We start from the raw sequence: 23,086 nt of genomic DNA on the forward strand, positions 1-23,086 counted from the left end.
GTCACTTGACTCCGCCCCATCCAATCCGCCACCTGGAAGCAACATAGAGTAGAAATCAAACATCGAGCCAACTATGTAGCTTGAGCAGCTTGTACCAAAGAGAAAAGCTTTGTCTGTCATTTGGACCAATTTTTGGCTTTCGTGACAAACTGAACAGAAAGAATTCACACTGTGTAAAAAAAAAAAAGTTTCAGCGACCAAAGGTAAAACCACCAATCTGTTTCAGCACTTGGAGCACAATCACATTACCAAATATGAACAGTGCACAGCTCAAAAAAAGAAGAGACTGACGAGCACCCAGCAGCAAGTGCCTCGACAAAGCACAATAACACAATCATTTACAAAGGCTACACAATATTCAAAATAGTTCATGTGTGTGGGGTTACCTTGAATTATTTTAAAACCACAAAGATAAGATATGCACTCTCTCATTGGGAAAAATATCTCAGCTTTAATAGTTGAGCATATTTACAGTACAAAGCTTGTCACTGAACTATGAGGGCAAAAAAACAAAAACAAAATAATCATTCATTAATCAAGGTTAAATGTTCAATAAATCATGATATTGATTTGAGGTCATATCCCCCAGCCCTATATACAGTACAGGCCAAAAGTTTGGACACACCTTCTCATTCAATGCGTTTTCTTTATTTTCATGACTATTTACATTGTAGATTCTCACTGAAGGCATCAAAACTATGAATGAACACATGTGGAGTTATGTACTTAACAAAAAAAGGTGAAATAACTGAAAACATGTTTTATATTCTAGTTTCTTCAAAATAGCCACCATTTGCTCTGATTACTGCTTTGCACACTCTTGGCATTCTCTCCATGAGCTTCAAGAGGTAGTCACCTGAAATGGTTTTCCAACAGTCTTGAAGGAGTTCCCAGAGGTGTTTAGCACTTGTTGGCCCCTTTGCCTTCACTCTGCGGTCCAGCTCACCCCAAACCATCTCGATTGGGTTCAGGTCCGGTGACTGTGGAGGCCAGGTCATCTGCCGCAGCACTCCATCACTCTCCTTCTTGGTCAAATAGCCCTTACACAGCCTGGAGGTGTGTTTGGGGTCATTGTCCTGTTGAAAAATAAATGATCGTCCAACTAAACACAAACCGGATGGGATGGCATGTCGCTGCAGGATGCTGTGGTAGCCATGCTGGTTCAGTGTGCCTTCAATTTGGAATAAATCCCCAACAGTGTCACCAGCAAAACACCCCCACACCATCACACCTCCTCCTCCATGCTTCACAGTGGGAACCAGGCATGTGGAATCCATCTGTTCACCTTTTCTGCGTCTCACAAAGACACGGCGGTTGGAACCAAAGATCTCAAATTTGGACTCATCAGACCAAAGCACAGATTTCCACTGGTCTAATGTCCATTCCTTGTGTTTCTTGGCCCAAACAAATCTCTTCTGCTTGTTGCCTCTCCTTAGCAGTGGTTTCCTAGCAGCTATTTGACCATGAAGGCCTGATTGGCGCAGTCTCCTCTTAACAGTTGTTCTAGAGATGGGTCTGCTGCTAGAACTCTGTGTGGCATTCATCTGGTCTCTGATCTGAGCTGCTGTTAACTTGCGATTTCTGAGGCTGGTGACTCGGATGAACTTATCCTCAGAAGCAGAGGTGACTCTTGGTCTTCCTTTCCTGGGTCGGTCCTCATGTGTGCCAGTTTCGTTGTAGCGCTTGATGGTTTTTGCGACTCCACTTGGGGACACATTTAAAGTTTTTGCAATTTTCCAGACTGACTGACCTTCATTTCTTAAAGTAATGATGGCCACTCATTTTTCTTTAGTTAGCTGATTGGTTCTTGCCATAATATGAATTTTAACAGTTGTCCAATAGGGCTGTCGGCTGTGTATTAACCTGACTTCTGCACAACACAACTGATGGTCCCCACCCCATTGATAAAGCAAGAAATTCCACTAATTAACCCTGATAAGGCACACCTGTGAAGTGGAAACCATTTCAGGTGACTACCTCTTGAAGCTCATGGAGAGAATGCCAAGAGTGTGCAAAGCAGTAATCTGAGCAAAGGGTGGCTATTTTGAAGAAACTAGAATATAAAACCTGTTTTCAGTTATTTCACCTTTTTTTGTTAAGTACATAACTCCACATGTGTTCATTCATAGTTTTGATGCCTTCAGTGAGAATCTACAATGTAAATAGTCATGAAAATAAAGAAAACGCATTGAATGAGAAGGTGTGTCCAAACTTTTGGCCTGTACTGTACACTGCTTTTAGAGATAATGCCTGCAACACATTCCATGTATGTTTACCAATGTGTGACATCACCTTTGTTTGTAAGAACACTCAGTAAGTGTTTGGGAACTGAGGACACTAATTGTTTAAGTTTTGAAAGTGAAATGTCTTTCTCAAGATTTACAGGCACACAACCTGTCTGTGTGGAAGAATGGGCCAAAATCACATCTGAACACTGAGAGAGATTTGTTTGTTCATACAGGAAGTGTCTTGAAGCTGGCACAGCGAACAAAGGCTTCTTCAAGTATTAAATACAATTCAGTTGCCCATCTTAATACCAAGTCTGCTATAAATGTTATGTGAATAGCTGCAATGGAAAAATGGAGGAAAATAATTGTCGTGTTGATTTGCAAATCATTGCAATCTTTGGAATTGGCGTTGTATAGAGCTCCATACTTATAGTGATGGATGGACTGTATATTTTTGATACACAATATAACAGCAGTGTCTCTAATATGGCATTTGCATGAGTGATATGTTGTATTTGTCCTCACTCTGTGAAAAAAAACCCCAACATATTAACACTCTTTGCCATAAGCATAATGTATTAGATGTGAGTGCGATACTTGATAATGATCAATCAACACAGCAGCATAGCCTGAATAGGATATGATTTGAATTACAAAACTCTTCAAATTATTATTGCTATTGTTAGATGTGTAAGTGGAGGCTTCGAATTAATATAAGAGTTGATATACTGAGATTTACGGCTGAGATAATATAGGTCAGAGTATCACACGCCGCACACGCTCGCGCTCTGCGTAATTTGATGTTTGTGATGTTTTAATTTTTTTTTTCCTTTGCAAAAGGACAATAGGACACTAATTATCCAGCTCTATCAAGTGAATAATAACGTAATCTTGAGGTTATTTTCTGCTTAACTAATTACCTTTCTTCTTAGCAACGCAGAGAGTACATGAAAAAGACACGTGTGTATTTATAGGCAAGTCAGACTTCTCAAAATGTCACACGCGCTGTGCTTTGCTCTTCTTCCTCCACACCCATTACTTCTCAATTTAGTTGCCTGAGGCTTCAAAAAGCACCTTAACCTCTAATTAAATCGCTGTCATGATTACCAGTAATTTTTTATTTATTTCTTTATTTCCCCTGAAAGATTAATGACATTGACTGAGCAGCACAAAGAAGATAATCTGTCACCTGAACTTGATTTGTGAATGTATTTTTGGTCGGCAGCTGTCATTGAAACATGGATGCGCTGTATTTACTCTCTCAGACATTGTGTCTGGGTGTGTTACCTGTGAGGTGCGTGATTGTGTGATAACTGTTGATTTCTGAAGGAGTATATTATGTCATGTGCGTGTGTCCGGACAGTTCAGGAGTAATGTTGTGATTCGACAAGAAGGACAGCCAAGACATACACAGGCTGATTTATGTGTGTGCCGTAGCTGTACTTGTCATCGATCACTGTTATATATTGGACTAAGTGTGCACTTTTACTGGTGTAGATGGGCAACTGATGGATGAATGTATTTGTTGTTTGTTTTGCAGTGATTTCATACTGCTGGAACTGTGATGTGCAAGGCAAATTTCCCACAAAGAAATAATCACAAACAGTATACCATTTAGATTTATAACGCTTCTCTAGTGCTTTTAAAATATATGAAATATATCATATCGTCTGTACTTTCTCCTCAAACAGAGGCAAAAAGGCACGTCAGCCGCTGGTCAGTGCCTCTGCAGGGTCAGGCTATGACACAAATGTCAGCCGTGATGGTGACAGAACACTTGGACTGGGTGTCACTGGAAGTTATTAGCTTGGACGTGAGGGTTCGGCTCCGTGAACCATGCGGCATAATTCATCTGATTAATGTGTCACGGCAACTCATGAATATTCATAATTTCCACCTGACTGAGTCAGAAGAAGAGTCAGAGGATAAAACCAAATGAGCTAGAATCACCTGAGGAGTGTTTTAGTCATGCTGTACACTGACGAAAGATCTGAGGAATATTGGCCCTGAGAGACAAAATCAATATAATCCGTTCCACTCACCGTCAACTGGTTTTGCATTAGAAATAAAAATATGTATATGACATGAGGTATGTCCATGAGAAAAGGGCAGAACTAGAAAAGGGGTTTAAAAGTAAGTTTTAGGGCCTATTTTGCTTCCAAAATACACATTTAGGTGTTAATTTTAGCTCAAACATCTGTTCTGGGAATGTAAAGAAAATGACATATTTAAAAAGACAATGCCTTATGTACATATTTAAACATAAAATTTCAGAAAACCTATAATACAAAGAAGTAATTGTCTCAATGTAAGTCATCAACTGGGGATGCTTTATGGTGATTAGGTAGACTTTTACTAGTCACCTTTTGTGTCGTCCCTTAAATGCTAATTCAGGACAAATAATGTCGGAAAAAAGCTGGATTGACTCTCAGCTGAAATAAGAAATATATACAAAGAAAGACAAAGTAAGCGGCCAAGAGAAATTACCAGTGAGGGAGGACAGAGACCAGCAGTAACAACAGAGGTCGATGTAAAAGGCAAAGATCAAAATATCTGATTAGGAAAAACAGAGAGGAAGCATGGATTCAGGCATGTGCCGTATCAACCGAGAGCTCGACCCAACAGTAACCTCACCGCTTTATCGCTAGATAGGAACCCATTGCTTCCCGAGAGACTTGCTGTCTGCCTCGGCATTGACCACTGTCCTGCTCTGGAGACTAACAGGCCGCTTAATGTCTTATGAATATTGATCCGACCCTTCACACTGTCGATCTTTACAGACCCTGCGCACACGCATCCCCCCACAGAACAGGGCCAAGGGTCACCAGAGCTAATATTAGTATGAAGGATATACTTGAAGTGTTCATTGATTCGTTAATCAAATGTAGCTAACACATTTTTTCACTGCAATAGAATAAAGCTCATTTGGGTCTTAAAGTCCAGTTCAGACCAAAGATTCACAACAAGACAAATTGAAACAGGCAGCTACTTGCTGTGTACACCCTTCTACAACGTTCTAAACACCTGCCAGTTCACACCAATTCAACTAGATGAGACGATGTATCATCTCTATGCAACAACTCTCTGTACTTCTGTTCAGATTTGCAGCTTTTCAGGGTTATTTTGTGGCTGAATATAATTTGTTGTTTGTTAGAATATGAATGAGGATAGTGATAATGAGATACTGGCTACAGTTGCATTTGTAGTAGTTATGAAATGGTGAAAAACAGAAACAAAATGAGCATCAGATGGACTGTATTCATAATAACTATGCCATCATAATCATTGCCAATTAATCAGTCAATGAGCATGTGTGTGAGGGGGCATAAGCACATACAGCGAGCAGCAGCAGGAGCAACCCACCATTCAACACCGGCACACTGTGAGGACAGAAACAGAGGGCCCGGCGGGCGTAGCAAGCGAACATGCCATCTGCAATCAATTAGACTTGACCAGCGGACTTCACTACAAGCTGATTGGCTGTTGAAACAGATGACGAGTTTTACGTTCTAAAACCAGCCAAGTTGAGCTCCGAGCCAGTTCACACCACTGCAATTTTTCTCTGTGATGTTCTTAAACAGTTCAGTCTCATCTTGAAGCTTCGGTCTGAACTGGGCTTTAAAAAAATCAATCATTCTGTGGGTTCACAAAATCAGTCTCCCTTTCATTGTCTGTGGAGCAGCTCTGGTCTTTGTACCCTATGACATCACAGGTTTGAGACCTACTTCTCTGGTTTCTGGCTTTAAAAAAGCTCATGTTCACAAATATTTATTGAGCTTTCCTAGGCCATGGAAATAACATATTGTAACTCTGATTTTAGGTGGTTTCCCTTTAGTATACACTGGAATCATGTCCTACGAACAGCAAAAAAAAAAAAATCTCAATATTAAGTTGATATTTCAAACCCAAATCATTCGTCTCCTTACTTTCCCTCACTTTTTCTCATATCTAACTGCTCTGTGGCTCCACAATGTGACATCTGATATTTTAATTGCTTAAGAAACAGGCACAGCCAACGCAAAACCCCTCAGAAGTTTTGTTTCTAATCCAAATTTCCACTCCGAAAAAGTGCCTTTCAAAAACTGCAAATTCACGGTTTGTGTCATGATTTCCCACTGTGCAGAAATCCTGTTAAGATAATTAGTGCCTCTACACTTTACACCGAGATTAAAGGGACAGATTTGTGAAACTAAACTCCTCATGTTGTCTCCATATTTCAGGAGGTGAGCGACGCAGACATCATGGAGCTGGTCTACAGCTCTCTGGGGCGGATGACCATAATCCGTCAGATCTTCCCGTTGTGGAGAGACACCAATGTTCGCTGTATGAGGAACAATCATCGCATCTCCTCCCTGCTGTGTGACCCACAGGAAGGCTACCTGCAGTCCCTGGAGGTAAAAACCACTTAAAGTTTTACTGTTAAAGCTCCTACGTATTCCGCCATGGCTGCACAATCTTCTCATTTCATTTTATTTTATTTAATCAATAGTAAATCTTAAGAATTATTGTCAGTGGACTAAATATACACAGTCTGTGGTAAAATATAGATGGTGAAAGGCAGTGGGTGGATACAGATTTAGCAGATATTTTTCAGTCAAGTAACTACAGGCATTTATGAAAAAATAAAATTACTGAAATATAGCAACACCAAATTACTTATTCTTTGATCCCGGCATAACCTTCTACCAAATTACACTGAAAACTGTTAACACATTTTTGAGTTATCCTCCTAAATGACACAAATAAACTGGATCAAAAACAACCTCTTTGATGGAGGTTAGTTAGTGATTTATCGGGTCATGTTCATACAAGTGCCCCGACCACACACACTCACTGAAAAATATCTTTGCAGTGGTGAAATATTTGTCAGATCCAATATTTGACATTGCATTTATCACATTTATTTCAGGCTCTGCAAATAAATCCACCACAACAAAGGGTAACTTCCCAAAACACACCAAGATCTTCTTTTAGAATCATCACCAGAAGAACACATCAGAAATTAGCATTTTACTAACAAGTGCAGCCCTCAAATCAGGTGCTGAGCAATAAAACATGAAAGACAAAAGGATTACTCCTCCTCACTGGATGCAATGCCAACGAGCAAACATCAGATTGTTTCAGTTCTTTCCAGGGAAGATGTCCTAACCAGCTGTGTGCAAGAAAAACTTGGCCTGGCTTGATATTAGCAAAGTTTTTGCACCAGCTGCTCCACCTTCAACCTATTCCCACTGGTCAAAATCATAGCTGTATATAAAGACATACAGTTCTGTACAAGACATACAGTCCAGGGTCAAATCGACACTGCCATCCTTGACGTTTCCATTTTCCCTCCAGTCAGCAGTCAACATATATGAAAAGAGACATGTTTATGAGTTTGAGGAAAATTTAATGATTAAAACTTAATGAATAAATACATTAGACACTCATTTGTAGAGTGAAAAATAACAGATATCCCCTCATTGCTCTGCAACATTGCTCTTTGTATATCTGGACAGTATTTCGTGCTCCATCTGCCAGAGTGAGCCAAGAGGTATCGGGAAGCAGAGTCACTGTCTGTGTTCAGGTGGAGCGACCATACGGCCGTCAAGGTTAGGATGTGTGGACAGTTGAATCGTTTCACAACCAGAAAGCGTGGATTACCAGAACACAATACAACATGGACAATTATAAAGCAGCAGCCATCAATTCAAGAGGACACAAAGAAAATGATTAAATTACAGTGCACAAATTAAAGGAGCTGATGGGATCACATTTTACTGGAGTAGTACCATGTGACATATAATTGATTGATTGATTACTAGTTGATGGTGTGAGATTATGCATCATGTTCCAGGTATGGACAGGAAAATGGATGCAGATACACTTTGTGTCAGTGACAGATTTGATTTAGAACTCACATTATTCTACAATTTGCAGTGATACCGAAATTCTAGCTTTTGAGTTAAAATGGTCACCCACTGTAGGCCTGAAAGGTAGCTGTAAAAGGTTTGTACAGTCTGTGTTCAGTTTGAATTCAGCCACTTACCCCGATGTCCAATGGTGACAATTTCTCAAATCAAGAAAAAGTATCAAAATTCTCAAACCGCCCACACAATTTCTTCACTGCCAATTCAAATGCTCAGTATGTTCCAAACAGTCACAGATTCAGCAACATAAGCTACTTTCAGAGGAGAATGTGAGCTTTGTGGATGGTGAATGCCCAACATGGAAGCAGCCGTATGATGGATGAGGCTGCATTTAGATTTTGACTAGTGGCAAGGTTGTGTTTTTCTTGTTATTTTATCCCTTTTGCTGCGAGTATTTATAGGACGGCTGTGCTTTTGCAACAACCCACATGTTTCATCCACCTTCTCCAGCAGCCAACTGGAGGGACACTTGTTATCAGCAGGAGTGACAGAACCACAAAGTAGAGAAGCACGCATGTGGCCGTTTTTTCATGCCTTGTACAGCACATGTTCTATAAGAGGTTATGAGCATGAGTCCAGCTTTATCACACATTTTCAGTTTCAGTAATGACTATGCAGCATTCAGCCATGGTGTAGGACAGTATAGACAAGCATCTGCCAAGTGCCATATGAATACAAATATTAACAGATTATGTATGCAGCTGAATATAGATTAAACTCCCAAGATAAGGCAATTATGAGGGACACGAATGTCCATGAATATAAATGACTAAAGCTCAGTGTGACTGGGGAATATACAGTATCTCACATAAGTGAGTACACCCCTCCCATTTTTGCAAATATTTCATTATATCTTTTCATGGGACAACACTATAGATATGACACTTTGATATAACTTAAAGTAGTCAGTGTACAGCTTGTATAGTAGTATGGATTCACCTTCCTCTGAAAATTACTCAAAACACAGCCATCAACATCTAAACAGCTGGCAACACAAGTGAGTACACCCCACAGTGAACATGTCCAAATTGTGCCTAAAGTGTCAATATTTTGTGTGCCAACCATTATTATCTAGCACTGCCTTAACCCTTTTGGGCATGGAATTCACCAGAGCTCACAGGTTGCTTCAGGAATCCTCTCCCACTCCTCCGTGATGACGTCATGGAGCAGATGGATGTGAAGACATCTTGCGCTACCCCACCTTCAGCTTGAGGATGCCCCACAGGTGCACAGGTGAGTTTAGGGCTGGATACATACTTGGCCAGTCCATCACCTTCACCTTCAGTTTCTTCAACAAGGCAGTTGTCATCTTCTAGGTGTGTTTTGGGTCATTATCATGTTGGAAAACTTGATAATGAAAACTTGCAGCTCAGTTTCTGAAGAGGGGCGATCATGCTCTGCTCTGAATTCATGTTTCCCTAAATGAACCGAGCTCCCCAGAGCCGGCAGCACTCATGCAGCCCCAAACCATGATGCTGCCACCGCTACACTTGACTGTAGGCAAGGGACAGTTGTCTTGGTGCTCTTCACCAAGGTGCCACACATGCTGAAAGAGCACCAAGACAACTGTCCCTTGCCTACAGTCAAGTATAGTGGTGGCAGCAGCACTCATGCAGCCCCGAACCAACCTGAGGAAGCTGAAGGTAAAGGTTATGGACTGGCCAAGTATGTATCCTAAACTCACCTGTGCACCTGTGGGGCATCCTCAAGCTGAAAGTGGAGGAGCGCAAGATGTCTTCACATCCATCTGCTCCATGATGTCATCATGGAGGAGTGGGAGAGGATTCCTGAAGCAGCCTGTGAGCTCTGGTGAATTCTATGCCCAAAAGGATTGATGCAGTGCTAGATAATAATGGTTGGCACACAAAATATTGACACTTTAGGCACAATTTGGACATGTTCACTGTGGGGTGTACTCACTTATGTTGCCAGCTGTTTAGATGTTGATGGCTGTGTTTTGAGTAATTTTCAGAGGAAGGTGAATCCATACTACTATACAAGCTGTACACTGACTACTTTAAGTTATATCAAAGTGTCATATCTATAGTGTTGTCCCATGAAAAGATATAATGAAATATTTGCAAAAATGGGAGGGGTGTACTCACTTATGTGAGATACTGTATCTGGCAGAACAGAGTCCAGTATTGTTTTACGGTAAATATAAGCTTGTATTTTATTAACATGCAGATCTACTCTAAACTGAATACATTCAAATTGTAGACAGCTTAAAACAATATAGTATTTGCTTATAAGCTACTTTGATATCTATGGCTGTACTAGACTTAAATTATGTCAGTCGAATCAGATTTGGATGTTTAATACAAATATTCGACTATTCATTCCTGTTTTTTTTTTTTTTTTACTTAAAGAGTTTGAACAGGGTTTGGCAGGACGTAATATTGGCTTAGTAAACAAGCCAAGTTAGCCCTCCAAGCTAATGTGTGCTAACAATGCTAACGACGGATTGGAAATGGAAATGTCTCAGCACAGTTTCGAAGTGGACGCCCAAGATTAGTGTCACCAATTCAGTATCAGACCAAATGTCTCCCCTTCTCCAATGGCCAAAAACACGTTTTGGTAGATTGTTATGATGTCACAGTGAAATTGACCTTTGACCTTTTGAATATAAAATATCATCACCTCATCATTTTATCCTATATATAGATATTTTGACCACCAAATTCTAATCAGTGCATTCTTAAGTCCAAGTGGACGTTTGTGCCTAATTTGAGAAAAGTATCTCAGGTGTTGTTTAGATACCCCATTCAAAAGAATGTGACAAACCAGGTCACTGTGACCTTGACCTTTCACCCTTGACCATTAAATTCTAATGAGCCAATCCTTGACTTATAGTAAAGATTTTTGCCAAATTTGAAGACATTCCCTTGATGTGTTTTTGAGATGATATGTTCACAAGAATGAGACAGATGCAAGGTCACACTGATCTTGACCTTTGATCATCAAAATCTAATCAGTTCATCCTCAACTTAGAGTGGACGTTTGTGCCATATTTGAAACAAATCCCTGAAGGCATTCTTGAGATATCACATTCACGAGAATGGGAGGGACGGACAACACGTAAAACATTATGCCTCCGGCCATGGCTATCATCAGCACAGAGGTATAAATAACGACTGCTCGGCATGAAGGATCTCAGTCGATGGAGGGGTCTCCAACTGATGATTCCAATCTTGGACTTTCAGCAGGCAGCCCTAGAGATAAAACAAGCTTAACAAAGGCTCCCATTGTGGAAAGTACTGTATGCTCTAAAAGAGATTATGCTATCTATGATTTGCATTAAGGATTTGCCAACCAGGAGCCGAACCTAAGGTAAATTCTGTATGACAATGAGAGTCAATAAAGGAAGCTATGCCCTTCAGCACCATCACAGCTTTGTTATCTATCTAACACAATGTAATTCCCTTCTTTGGGTCTTCATAGTAACCTTGCTCATCCTGCCACTTATTACTTTCTATAGTGAGTTATAAGCACCTCCTTACACCTCTTAGTCTTTTCTTTTGCTCAATCCATCTGGAGTGCAATGGCTGTGTTCCCTGTAGCTCTATTGAAATGTTCATTTTCCTTTTTATCCATACTCCGGACAGATGGCAAAACCATGTGGCGTGTGCACCCACAGTTCTCAATAATTCACATGAAAGAGGGTTAAATATCGGGTAATGGCAGTTTAAGCATTCATCAGAATAGTTAAAGACTGAGGAGGTCGCAGTGCTCCTCCTGCACTAATCTCTTTCACAAGCCATCAGCTGTGGTGTAACCACAGATATCCAGAGCTACTGTGTTGCATTACATCTGGACTTTGCCTCTGACTCAGTGACCTTGAGGCAAGTGAACTTGACTTGTGTGATGTCTTACCACTGGGAGGCTTGGACTGAAGTCTAAAGGTGTCATGAACTGACTGCCTGGAGTGGCAGCAAGTATTTCTTGCATGGATCTCCTACTGTGGGAGAATTTGACTTGACTTGACCCAGCGGACCTATCAAATCCACTGTCACACCACGACAGGAGGGGTAGACGTGATTCTTGACAGGGTGCACTGCAGTCAGAGGGAGACAGACTGATGGCAGCTCTGAAATTCATTTGACGGAGGATGATTGAACCAGAAATAATTTCTGTTTTGCCACTCTTGATTTTAGATCACACCTTTGCCTCTTGTTGTATAATGCATATCATTTCACCTGCTGCAGGGAGTACAATCCCATGCTTGTTCAACAAATCATTCTCAGAAAGTTTCCTGCAATTGAAACATTTGGACAGTCAGAGCGAGGCTGCCACTGACTTCACTGTTTCATCCCTCAGAGTTGTAACGAAGAAAGAAACTGGATCTTCATCTTGACACCAAACGACAGCCATAACATTGACAGACACAATAAAAGAAAGCTGCTCACCAGTTGTCCCAATGCTTTCCATTCTCTCTCCGAGCAAGGAGACAAGCTTTTATTTCCCACTGAGATTTTTTTTATTTCACCATCAAACCTCACAGCATCAGACTGAAAGACAAGTGCTTTTGTGTCACTGCATCTTTCACAAGGGTTCATCGTGGGGCTGTGTGATATTTCTTGGAGCCCAGAAAACTAATATTTATCCTGTTTGTTGCATACAGAGTTTGCGTTCTGTTCTCTGATGCACTGCACAAACAATAACAACAAAATCTGAGAATGCATTTACTGAAATTGCTTGTTTTTCCTCCAACAGGTGTCCAATCTCTACCTGTATGACAGCGTGTTGATGCTTGCCAACGCCTTCTACAGAAAGCTGGAGGACAGGAAGTGGCACAGTATGGCCAGCCTTAACTGCATGAGGAAGTCCACCAAGCCATGGAACGGAGGATGGTCTATGCTGGACACCATCCAAAAGGTATTTGAGTCTGCATAATTCTGCCATGGATGATTAAATAAATACTCATGTACAAAAAAGCACATCTAAGAATTTATGAGAAGCATCAGTAAAAAGGTTTATACAGTCCAAACAGACTTTGGATCCCTGCTGAAAACTCTCATCAGATTCGTGTTGAGTTACTTTAAAAATGCCCTAAAGGAAGCTGATGATTAAATGTGATGTCCAGGTTTGGTCTCAGGTCGGATTCATGGCAGATTCTTGACTTTGATCTCTTGAACTGAACATAAACTAAATTAAATGTATTTGATTTCCATCACAATTCATACATATTTCAATACTGCATCAGAATATATCATGAAAGGTAATTTTACCTCGCCATCAAAATATCATTTGTCTAGAATGATCTAAATTCTCTTTGATAACCTTGCACTGTACTTACAAGCCTGGGTGAATGGGTGTAAGAGTCAAAGGATAAATGCATAAATCATACAGTGTAACTGAAGGTGAACAGCAGTGAAAACTCTCCTTTATGAAACACTGCAGAATGTCACGTTTCTTCACAAAGGTACTCAAGTAATTAAATCAGTAGTTATTAAACTGAATTTTACTAGATTGTGATGATAAATATAATGTACATAGTAGTTTGCTGTGCATGTACTAATTAATGCTCACTTCCTTTGCCTACACTTGAAGAAACAGAATGGAAATGAAATAAATCACTGTGTTGTGACATCTCGCACAGTAACTACTTTCTGTTTGTTGTCACAGGGACGGATCAGTGGCCTGACAGGAATGATGGACTTCCGTGCTGAAGGATCTAATTCCCATGTGCAATTTGAGATTCTTGGAACCAGCTACAGTGAGACATTTGGGAAAGATGTGAAACGGGTCAGTCCAGAATATTTTATATATACATACAGTACAGGCCAAAAGTTTGGACACACCTTCTCATTCAATGCGTTTTCTTTATTTTCATGACTATTTACATTGTAGATTCTCACTGAAGGCATCAGAACTATGAATGAACACATGTGGAGTTATGTACTTAACAAAAAAAGGTGAAATAACTGAAAACATGTTTTATATTCTAGTTTCTTCAAAATAGCCACCCTTTGCTCTGATTACTGCTTTGCACACTCTTGGCATTCTCTCGATGAGCTTCAAGAGGTAGTCACCTGAAATGGTTTCCACTTCACAGGTGTGCCTTATCAGGGTTAATTAGTGGAATTTCTTGCTTTATCAATGGGGTTGGGACCATCAGTTGTGTTGTGCAGAAGTCAGGTTAATACACAGCCGACAGCCCTATTGGACAACTGTTAAAATTCATATTATGGCAAGAACTAATCAGCTAACTAAAGAAAAACGAGTGGCCATCATTACTTTAAGAAATGAAGGTCAGTCAGTCCGGAAAATTGCAAAAACTTTAAACGTGTCCCCAAGTGGAGTCGCAAAAACCATCAAGCGCTACAGCGAAACTGGCACACATGAGGACCGACCCAGGAAAGGAAGACCAAGAGTCACCTCCGCTTCTGAGGATAAGTTCATCCGAGTCACCAGCCTCAGAAATCACAAGTTAACAGCAGCTCAGATCAGAGACCAGATGAATGCCACACAGAGTTCTAGCAGCAGACCCATCTCAAGAACAACTGTTAAGAGGAGACTGCGCGAATCAGGCCTTCATGGTCAAATAGCTGCTAGGAAACCACTGCTAAGGAGAGGCAACAAGCAGAAGAGATTTGTTTGGGCCAAGAAACACAAGGAATGGACATTAGACCAGTGGAAATCTGTGCTTTGGTCTGATGAGTCCAAATTTGAGATCTTTGGTTCCAACCGCCGTGTCTTTGTGAGACGCAGAAAAGGTGAACGGATGGATTCCACATGCCTGGTTCCCACTGTGAAGCATGGAGGAGGAGGTGTGATGGTGTGGGGGTGTTTTGCTGGTGACACTGTTGGGGATTTATTCAAAATTGAAGGCACACTGAACCAGCATGGCTACCACAGCATCCTGCAGCGACATGCCATCCCATCCGGTTTGCGTTTAGTTGGACGATCATTTATTTTTCAACAGGACAATGACCCCAAACACACCTCCAGGCTGTGTAAGGGCTATTTGACCAAGAAGGAGAGTGATGGAGTGCTGCGGCAGATGACCTGGCCTCCACAGTCACCGGACCTGAACCCAATCGAGATGGTTTGGGGTGAGCTGGACCGCAGAGTGAAGGCAAAGGGGCCAACAAGTGCTAAACACCTCTGGGAACTCCTTCAAGACTGTTGGAAAACCATTTCAGGTGACTACCTCTTGAAGCTCATCGAGAGAATGCCAAGAGTGTGCAAAGCAGTAATCAGAGCAAAGGGTGGCTATTTTGAAGAAACTAGAATATAAAACATGTTTTCAGTTATTTCACCTTTTTTTGTTAAGTACATAACTCCACATGTGTTCATTCATAGTTTTGATGCCTTCAGTGAGAATCTACAATGTAAATAGTCATGAAAATAAAGAAAACGCATTGAATGAGAAGGTGTGTCCAAACTTTTGGCCTGTACTGTACATATGTGTTTTGTCGTCACCTCTATGGACACTTACTAAGTATCTATGAATCAGTTAATATGAAAAATAGGAATTATTTGCCAATACTTTTATGTGACCTCCAGTAGCTCAGCAATTCAGTAACGGTGGCTCTTTTTTCACTCCTTTCAATATGTCAGAAATAACCATGTAGCCGTGCTATTTGTTAGCGTAATATATTCCGCAGCAGGGTGCCTCACCTTTCCCATTTCAAAGAGTTAAGCAACTGTGCCATGCCTCAGTTATATACCGTATGCATTAGACCACAGGCCATTTGATGAGAGCTTCTGCACAGAACTTCATTTTAGAAGCTTTTTGTTGGATGATGCGATTTTGCACGGACTTACATAACTGTCCATTCTGTAGGTGTTGAGGAAACAGCAGGTACTGTGAAACCGCTGATGAAAATAGCTTTCCTTAGACATTGTCTTGATGTGACCACTTACTGTGTGCAGAGAGAAATAAAAGTGAAATTAGATTTTTTTTTCTCATTTTCTCAAAGCCCCCCTGCAAACCTCTTAAGTGTAGGTACTCAATTGCAGTCCTTAAGAGCTGCTGTCCTGCAGCTTTCAGTTAATCTCTAATAGTTTAATATCCAGTACATGCCATGTGTGTGTGATTAACTACCAGGGAGGCAAAAAGACCTGCAGGACACCTGTCCTCCAGGATCGGAATTTAGTACCACGTCTTCTAGAAATCCCAGGGGTCCTTGGAGTGTCTGACAGGAATGAATACTGTATAGAAAGGCTTCCAACAGACTTTTGTTTTTGCATGTGCTATTTCTTCATAGACCAGTGCCTCTCAGTCTTAATCCTCAGGATCCAAAGCCTTGCTGTTTTTTTTCTTTCTGGGATGTCAGGTGAATACAATTAACTTACTCATAGGACTGAGAATCAGCTGTCCTCTGATCTCAGAGAACCACAGCCACAGGGCTTAACATTTGATAGTGAGGTGTCAGGTATCAGGGTGCCCTCTACTGGAGCTCCTGAATTAACCAGATCAGCCTGCTATAATCTTCCATTTCACCACACCAACAACCCTGGCTTGGATGTGTCACAACCTGGGGCATGGGATAAATAAAATGTGTGCTTCTTGCTATTATCTTCACTCACAAACAAGATGCATTTGTCTCTGCGAAAATAAAACATACCCCTTCCACTTTGCCTTGACTATTGTCGGGATATGTGTGATCTGTGGCTACGTGTTGTGCATAGACATTTTAAAAATAATGAGCAGGCTATGTATATGAGCTGACCCTGTAGTCTTTACTGAGAGACTTGTCTGATCTCTGAATGTTGCAGAGCTGAAGTGAGATATTGAGAGCATTATTTATGCACTCTTCTCTTAGCTGTAATGTGTTTGTCGCTGCGGATGTCCTGATTCAGTCAGGGACTCTTTGCAGAATGAAGAGGAATCGAGTTTCTTGGCAATCTATGTAGAGCAGGACTGACCAGAAGCGGTAATGAAGATTTAATCACCACTCAGCCTAACTGAAATCATGAAGCCAATTCATCATAATGTGGCCATTAGCATTAGCAAGGAAGAGGCGCGCGACATCCAGAGCCATGTGTTTACACGCACACACAGGAACATCCGTACACTTTCATATCCACCAGCAGAGTCGCACATTTAGACACAGCAAGACACACACAAACAATGGTGCCCCGAAGCACACTGACACACAAACATGTTTTGTACACATGGTTTTGGAGCTGGGACTTGGATGCAGTGAGGCAAACAGACAGCAGAGGCCAGGGTGCACACTAACATGTGGGCACTTGTATCTCAAAGTCATTAGAGGCAGAAGGGGACAGCAAGGCCAGATAATGGGATGCTGAATGCATTCTGTGCTGCTGTTCATTACCTGGCATGTCCGTCTGTATGTCTGCCTACTACTTGGCAGAACCATTTACTGTGAGAAAATGTACCTCTCCCCTCTGTTGCTCTATAATAGGATGTTTATATATATATTCAGCATGTTTCTTGCTGCACGTTGTGTAAAACTGATGTCCATCAAGAAAGGCCGCACCATTACGTGGTTTCCGCTGCAGTGTGCGATAATGGCATATCATGTCTGTGTTTGCGAGTGGAGTGTAACAGTGATTGCATGTCGAACTCTCCCCCCACCCAACCTGCATCCACCCCTCAGAGCCATCCTCATTTTGTCCCTCTCTCCTCCCTCTTATCTTTTCCTTTCATCTCATCTCTCATCCTCCTCATCCTGTCCTCTCCGCCCCCCTCTTCTCTTCTTCCCTTACCCTTTCTCCCCATTTTTCAGCCCTGGTTTCCTCCCTCTCCATCATCGTTTATCTGCATTCAGTCCATTTTCTCCCCAGCCTGATGGCTCTTAGATGAGGCGTCTTTCTGGTTAGAAACTGTAATGAAGACTGAAATACTATTTCCTGGATGGCTACTGTGAGTTTTCCCCACCATCCAGTGCTGCTGCAGAGTGATCGATGCTGTTGTTGTTGTTTTGGTTTCCCAGTTTGCTCTTATTGATGTGTCAGCTCGTCTCTAAGCAGATATTGCTAATGACTTCCAGCTTGCACAAAGCTCTTCATAGGGAAAAGTCAATTCATTTGAATGTAATTGTTCCTCCTAGCCAAGCATCTTGCATGCATCATGCAGTAGTTATCTCTCAGACGTGTCCACAGTAGCAGCACTGCCATTATTGCATTATTCAAAATCACATTTTTAGTGACATTCGTTCTATTCTATAGCAAAAAAAATCATCCTAATGCTACATGTCTGTTTGATGTAGTGCACAGTCTCTGAAATGGGCAGCTCCACTTCCCGTCGTTCAATTTTCTGGTCACAAAGTGCGTGAAAATACATTTTGAATAAAAGTGTAATATAAAGGTATATAGTGCGTGACACATGCTGTATGTTGGCATTCCTAAATAGCCTAGCCTGTGGTAGAAATAATATATGGTCTAGCTGCCTGAGACCTGTGACAGCACCATTAGCCTTAGAAATAGACGAAGTGAAAAACACCCTTAATTTTAAAAGTCAAAAGAAAATCTGCCACTGTCAGTACAATGTGTTAAATTTAACAGACTCTGGATTTCTTGTTGCTCATTACATGCATCCTGCCACTTTCTCCCAGGTAGCCAAAATGGATTTCTCATAAGCACCCTTAATCTGGCACATCTGGTAGCAAGATCTTTGCCAGATTTAAAGGATAACACACGCGCAAGCATCCGTCCACTTCTGTTTGCCAACACTGGCCCAAAGCTCGTCCAAGTACAGCTAACTGGAGCTGATTTTACCCCAAATAAGCCCAACTCCATACCCCCCAAAATCTGGCCAATTCTAGCAGCCATGTATTGACCAGAGCAGACTCGTATTTGGTCCACAGAACAGATCCAAGTGTGCTCACATTTGGTTGCTATCATCCATGCTGGTTTGATAAAAGGACAGATTGTCTTATTGGCCATCATCACCCCTTCAACCAGTGATGGTGTGTGTATTCAGCAGCGGGGGTCGAGGTCACATAAGCTCCATGTTGCATGTTGCGTCTTCCAAACTGCAGTCGTTTGAGGCTGATGTATTTGTCCTATTTCTTAATCCTATTTCTCACTGGCTCATGAAGCTGAAATGGCATTAAATAGTCTCTGGGGGTGCTTCTCTCTTGCCAACAATAGATCTACAGGGGGTTGATGGGGCTGTTGATCTAATGATTAATTTGCCAGGCACAGATTTCTAGCTTTTAGAAACTTATTTCTGGCTCCTGCAGTTTTTTTGAAACCTCCCCATCCTGCTGGGATTTTCACCTGCAGCAAGATAAAGCACAGCACTGCGAGGCAGCCTCTTCGCAAGCCAAAAATATTTTCATTACTCTGTTTTACAAATTTGCACCATTATACAGTAATATATCCATATTCAATTTAGCAGTGTGGAAAACCGTATTAGACTGGTCAAGTTATTTTGCCACAGATAATTAAATGACAGCAACATTTTGAAACATGGTAACATTGTAATATGTTGGACTGTAATTGTGTGCGAATTGCAGCCTTTTCTCACAGCCTGCATTAAAAGGAAAGCATTAAAATGTCAGCTCCCACTTCTAGTTGTTCCTGCCGCCACACTGGCAAAAGTAAAAACCTCTTGAGAGTCTCAAGTAAGCAGATGAAACATGTGTGATCTTTCTCCACGTGGCTTAATTTATTCTTTCTCATGTGCTCAGATCCACCTGGAAAACAATCGAACAAATGTTACCAACCTTGTCATCATCCAGTTCACTTAAAATGCACATCACCGCCCACAGTACCTGCTCTTTGTTGCTCTCGCTTCATGAAGTGCAGTAAAGAAAATCATTTTCAGTTCACAGGTGGATAAGATTTGTTGGAAGCAAATTCAGTAATTCACTTTTTCTGAGATAGCTGGCAAGATGCAGCCTTATCAATGTCATGTGCTCACTTTTAGACTGCAGCTCCTTTTTCTGGAGCCGACAGCCAGGGCTCTTTCTCCATCTTTCAGCGTGGCTTGTATACCTTTTTTAAGCAACATGATAATCAAAGCTAAAAACAGTGTAGATGGAGGATAAGTCTGGCTGCGGTATGCTGCACTGAATTAACTACTGATACAGATAATGTGTTTTCTCCATGAGAACACATTGTATTTAAAAGCTAGTGTATATATGGGGGATTTGTTCAGTAAATAAATGCAGGAATGAAGGAAAACAGGATAAAATGTGATCATCCAGAGCTTTCATTTTCATGGTATAGATTTTTTATTGCGTTTCCTCTGAGTCATTTCATCTCATTTCCTCTCTTCATGTCCTTTACCTCTAGTCTCTTCTAAATTGTGCAGGTTTTATTTGTTTTACTTTTTCTGATATAGTGGTTTAAAGCGAGTCCTGCCTCACGTTGCCTGTTATAAGTTAGAGTGATCGATGGGTGCCATGTTGGCCCACCTCATCTCCAGTACATCCAGAGAAACAACTTGTTCAAATAGACAGTAAATAAGGCAGGCGGTTACAATGACATATATGTTTAGCACACACAAGCACGCACAGTCTTGTCAATCCAGTCGGTGTGTCAGACATGCGTTTGGGTCAATAAGAAGCTGGGCGGCATGATGGGCTTGTCGATATGTAAGCACCTGACGAGCTGGGAGAAAAAGAAGTGGGAGAGCAGCGACTTGCTCAGACTATAGTTTCATGTTCATAATGGTGCAGTTTAAATGTTTCCATGAGAGAGAGCAGAGTGATTTCTATAAGATTTTCAGGAGATACTGTAATTGAGACGGTTGCTATGCTATAAATCGAGGGCTATTTGACTTCCATCCCTTTGTCAGCTTCAAGTGGTCATTGGCATTTACTCAGCCCCATTACAGATGATTATTTTAGGGTATTGAGCATCATAGCGATCAACTAAATAGCAGTCCTGTTATTTTTGTGACTTTTTGGACGGGATATTCCTAAATCTTGTTAGCTCAATACCCTCCATTGTGCTAGAGGATAAAAACAAAGCATATAGCTACAGAAAGAAGCAGTTGAGTGTTTTGATCGCATTTACAGTAGGTACACTCTTGGTGACTGATTTCTGTGCATATTTATAGGAAGACTATCTAAAACTTAAATCCTCAATGAGCTGACACTTCAAAGAAAGAAGCAAGAAAAAAAAACTTTTGAAGAGATTTGGCGTCAAGCAAGAAAACTATTTTCACTTTCATGTATTGTTAAGCATATTTCCTATAATACATCCATCCTCTGTTGAAATATGCATCTGGTTTCAGCGTCACGTCCTTGAAAAGCTGGTATTCAAAGATCACAGTACGTCCGGTTGAAGTGTTTCTCGTTCATATGCAGGCGGTTTGGCTCTGCTGTATGTATTGTTTGTGACCTTCCCAGTGACGTGCTGGTGTGCAAAGCTCTGTGAAGTAGAAGTGTTCTTCTTTAGTGTTCTTCAGTTTACAGAGCAAAGATTGCTCCATGTTTTTCACCGAGGACGAAGTTGCTCATGGAGAAAATAGTCCCCTGTGAGGCAGGCAACGCAGACTGACATTTTGCCCCTGCACACACAAACACACGGACACAAACACAGGCCGGACACAGTCTCCACATTCACAGATGAACAAGTAGACAAGCGATTACAATTAGATTGTGCAGCGCTCGCCTACAGAATTGTTGTATTGTATCAACACATTTTTCTGAGCAAAGTGCAGGGCGGCAAAAGGTTTAAGGTGCACAAAAGGACATAAATACAAACTGCAGAGCCGTATTTATATATTTACAAGGAGCAGCTCCATGACTAACTGATCTCCATATTGTTGACATGCACACAGTGCTTCGATAAAGACCCTTAGAAGGCACATTTCATGAGTGACATCCTAAATGGGGAGAAAATAGTTTATGTACACCCACATAAGGTGGGAGGTTATAAACATGATTCACTAGCAGTTTGCAGTGAAGCTATACATAGCTGTGTAACTCTTAAGACTGAGTATTTGGAGGATCACCTGCTCTGCAGATGGCTTGTGGAGAACAAAAGATTTACCAGAGAAGTTTCTGCAAGTTCCTTTCATTGCCTCGCATGCTTCTGTTTCATTCACAGTTGAAAGCCTGTGTTGGTGCTTTGTGTATCTGTAGTAATTGTTTTCTCTTGATTGTATAATCGTTCCCCTTTGCAAATAGTGACAGAGATTTATGTTTGTTCATTTTGTTTTTCTCATCAATCTCCACTGGTAGCCAAATGGAACATCACAAGAATACAAAATTGTGTTTATTTTAGAAACATAAAGACAATATGCTAAGCTTTTTTGGCTCTGATATATCCAGGCTCAAACTCAACTGCCTACAACCAATGAAGTAAAATGGCAAAAGGGCCTCTACATTTCATGAAGCGAGAGTTCAAAGTTAAGGACAGGACTTGTGATGAAATCTTGAAGCTTAAAAATATTTCTACTCCTGTTCATGGTTTTGATCTCCGGTACCTTTTTCCACTTAATATTGAATGAAACGTCCAGATCCATCTTCTCAAGGGGCCAAATCTTTCAGCATTTTGTATAAACCTTCCCTCACTGCTGAGAAGTGAGTCATATAAACGGCCTATTAAGATTCAGCTGGATATAATTGTGCCAAAATGAGACACGTGTGCCGATTCTCCTAGTCAGAAATTACCTCGTTTGAACTCGAGCTGTGACAGGTTGGCAGCAAATGGTTATATTTAAATATAAGCTGTTATATTTAGTCAACTGATTTAAGAGAAATGACAGGTAACAGAATGTGACTGTGATACATCCTGTTAGTCAGAGGACCACAGCGATCCAAAATAAAAACAAAAAAAGCCAGAACAAAAACAAAACATAAATTTGCATGGATGTATTAATGAGCGATTTAACAAACCAAATTAAGAAAAACAAAATGCAAATTCTCTCCGGTTGTTGTAGAGTACAGTGTGTTTCTGTGGGAAAGGTACCTGGATGAGGCTCCTGCCGACAGGGCACGTGTGCTGCAGACGGAGGTGTGCTGTAGCCAGAGCGGCCTGTTGTTTGGCCTAGAGCCACCATTCTTGTCCTGTCAG

The 23,086-nt window shown here is 41.1% G+C and overlaps 1 protein-coding gene across 3 annotated transcripts in view; it reads left to right on the forward strand.

The window, feature by feature from the left end:
• Positions 1-23,086, forward strand: part of grid1a (glutamate receptor, ionotropic, delta 1a) — a 327,113-nt gene that overhangs the window by 269,316 nt on the left and 34,711 nt on the right. For all 3 annotated transcript variants that reach the window (XM_033613949.2, XM_078160556.1, XM_033613946.2), the window contains exons 6-8: positions 6,449-6,622; positions 12,851-13,012; positions 13,763-13,882. In XM_033613949.2, the coding sequence (XP_033469840.1) occupies positions 6,449-6,622; positions 12,851-13,012; positions 13,763-13,882 (456 nt within the window). The remainder of the gene's footprint in view (positions 1-6,448; positions 6,623-12,850; positions 13,013-13,762; positions 13,883-23,086) is intronic.

Source organism: Epinephelus lanceolatus, chromosome 17, assembly GCF_041903045.1.
Source record: "Epinephelus lanceolatus isolate andai-2023 chromosome 17, ASM4190304v1, whole genome shotgun sequence".
In the NCBI taxonomy this organism is placed as follows: domain Eukaryota; kingdom Metazoa; phylum Chordata; class Actinopteri; order Perciformes; family Serranidae; genus Epinephelus; species Epinephelus lanceolatus.